Source organism: Penaeus japonicus, unplaced genomic scaffold (genome assembly GCF_977035675.1).
Source record: "Penaeus japonicus unplaced genomic scaffold, GWHDUDI00000001_assembly GWHDUDI00000007, whole genome shotgun sequence".
Classification (NCBI taxonomy): Eukaryota; Metazoa; Arthropoda; class Malacostraca; order Decapoda; family Penaeidae; genus Penaeus; species Penaeus japonicus.
The window spans coordinates 34,683,836-34,686,335 of record NW_028234409.1 but is presented as its reverse complement, the minus strand read 5'-3'; the positions used below and the strand labels follow the sequence as shown (position 1 = coordinate 34,686,335).

The following is a 2,500-nucleotide window of genomic DNA, read 5'->3' as shown; positions in this document are numbered from 1 at the left end:
GTGTATTGGATCTACAAAATATGGTGATTGCAATGTATGTTGATGATTGTGTATTAGGTTTGTGGTTTTGTCTTCTTTTTTTTAGGAGATACTACTGGCATAGCATTGTGGTGAATCCAGAGGGTTGGGAGTGTGAGGGAGGTGTGTACGGTATTGTAGTGAAAAGCAAATAACATTGATGTATACATGATAGTGAATGAAATTTGAATTTTGAAAATGGTTATGAACTAACAAGGAATAATGATGAACAATCATATTCATTGTTTTGCGTTATAACTATCGGAATATAATGAACTCTCGAAATATTAAGAAGTGTCATCAGTAATCTAGTACGTTTAGAATCTTTAGTGTATTATACGTAAGATTCCCGAATGACCATTGGAATGAATAAGATTTGATATACTCTCATCAGTTATAAAATACGCCGAAGGAGCAACGGTGTATCAACTGTGGTAAACCCAAACCTTAACTTTTTCAAAGATATGACAGCTTTTGATCTAAGAATTGTATGACTGATTTATCTAAGAGTAAGATGAATATATTATTTTTCTCAATGGATTTGTTATATACATGCCCATTCTTCTTCTTGAGTGGCTGTGTGTGCATGATGTTGAGAAGTCGTCGTGATAATTAAGAATGCAATTATTTCCTTTATACCCTCTTCCTCCAGTAGGAGCTTCCATATAACTGACACTAGTTCATTCTATTTTCCTGATATACTAAGACACTCATTTTTTAAGCTTCATAGCTGTTGGTCAGCCATGGCTCCTCCCCGCGGAAGGACACAGTCGCCAGTCTTCACCCTTGCGACCAGCTTCGCCAGCCTCCTCACCCTGGTCACCCTGGCTGCCCTCACCAACTTGCTGACCCTCTTCGTCATCACTTGCGTGGCCTCTCCCGGCGGAGTCTCTGTGCAGGGAGAGGGCGTCGTTCGCACGGGCGTTGGATACGTTAAGGTTTGCACCAAAGTTCTTGTGTCTTGTATTTTGGAAGATGATTCTCTTCCACATATATGTGCAAATAAAAACTGTCAAAATTGCTTATATGTACTGTAAATGTGCAATATCAATCAAGACAAATATAATACACAGTCTTTTGTCACCTGAGATTAAGAAATTTACCTTTCATTTGTACGTAATAGTGTGCATCCACTTAGATACAGTCGAAGACACATGAAAGGTCAACAACTACAATCAGGTCGGCCACTTGAAGGTGTTTTCCAAAATTGCTTTGTTAGACGAGAGTGCCAAGAACAGTTTGTCACTGCTGTGCTGCAGCTGGCAGTCACTGCAAGATAATAATGTCAGATAATATTTCATTAACGAGTGACCCAATGCGAAACTCATTACAAGAATCTTACCAATATAATACAGGACATTCACCTTCCGCACTGTAAAATAAGCACTATTTTCGCAAAGTTATTCACTCGGTTCGTATTGCCTTCTTATAAAGGGGCATTTATCAATCTAACCAATCTGTTGGCGTGGTTTAATGCATGTCATATCATGGTCAGCATACCTCAGTCCAGTCAGGCTGTAGGACATGCGACGAACCGTGAACACATCAAGGAACATCGTCCGTTGATTGAACACTCTCATGGTATGTTTCGCTAGTTCTTAAAACTGCAATTTGATAACTTGGAATCCCTTTATTACACAATCTGCTCGATATGTCTGCTTAGATATAACAATTTAATTGACAGCATAATGAGTAAAGGGTGACAATATTTACGATATTTATCATTATTTTGACCCGTTGGACACAGGTGACGGAACGTATTCACGGTAAAAAAAAATAAATAAATAGATAAATAATAAAAAAAAACATACCATGGGCCCGGGTAATGTGACTCTGCCAAAGCGGCCAAGTCTTTATTTTCTACTTATTAGACTGTCTTCAATTATTGATTTTATTTTTTACGATCAAACTAAAAATTATGGTAACATTAATGACAGGTGATGAAAACCATCGTTATAATCACCACAGTCACTGAAATATAAGTATAGTTTAAAATCTCAAGCAAAGATAACCCCATTTGCTTCTGGCACCGGTGCTTTTTAACAATTTGATAACCATTCACGCGCTGACTTTCAGTTACAGCAAACAGAAGCAGTTCGTGGCAACCTCACGTATTGCTAGGTGCAGAGAACACCTGAGGATTATGATGTTGACCCTTTATGCATTCTCGGCTTTAAATGAACATGTAATTAAAGTAATATATATGCTTTACGTGTGTTCTGATTTAGTATAAATAAAACAAATATTATACAGGTGGCCAACACATTTCCAAGTTCGTTGATGAATTGTCAGCTGAAGATGATAGAGCTAAAACACAAGACCCATGCTGCATGTGCTGGCCCCTGCAGCCGTACCCCTGAATGCAGCATCTATTGCATGAAAGGTAAATGCACATTTTATCGTTGGGGAAGGAAAAATTGATTATAGAAAGTGAAATATCCTTAAAACCAGCTTGGGAATACAAATAAGTTTTGACAAAATG

At 37.8% G+C, this 2,500-nt stretch overlaps 1 protein-coding gene across 1 annotated transcript in view; it reads left to right on the top strand.

Moving 5' to 3' along the window:
- The first annotated feature begins 761 nt into the window (after positions 1–761).
- Positions 762–2,500, top strand: part of LOC147471594 (uncharacterized) — a 2,509-nt gene continuing 770 nt past the window's right edge. The window contains exons 1-2 of the mRNA XM_086538235.1: positions 762–956; positions 2,272–2,401. Of these exons, the coding sequence (XP_086394361.1) occupies positions 762–956; positions 2,272–2,401 (325 nt within the window). The remainder of the gene's footprint in view (positions 957–2,271; positions 2,402–2,500) is intronic.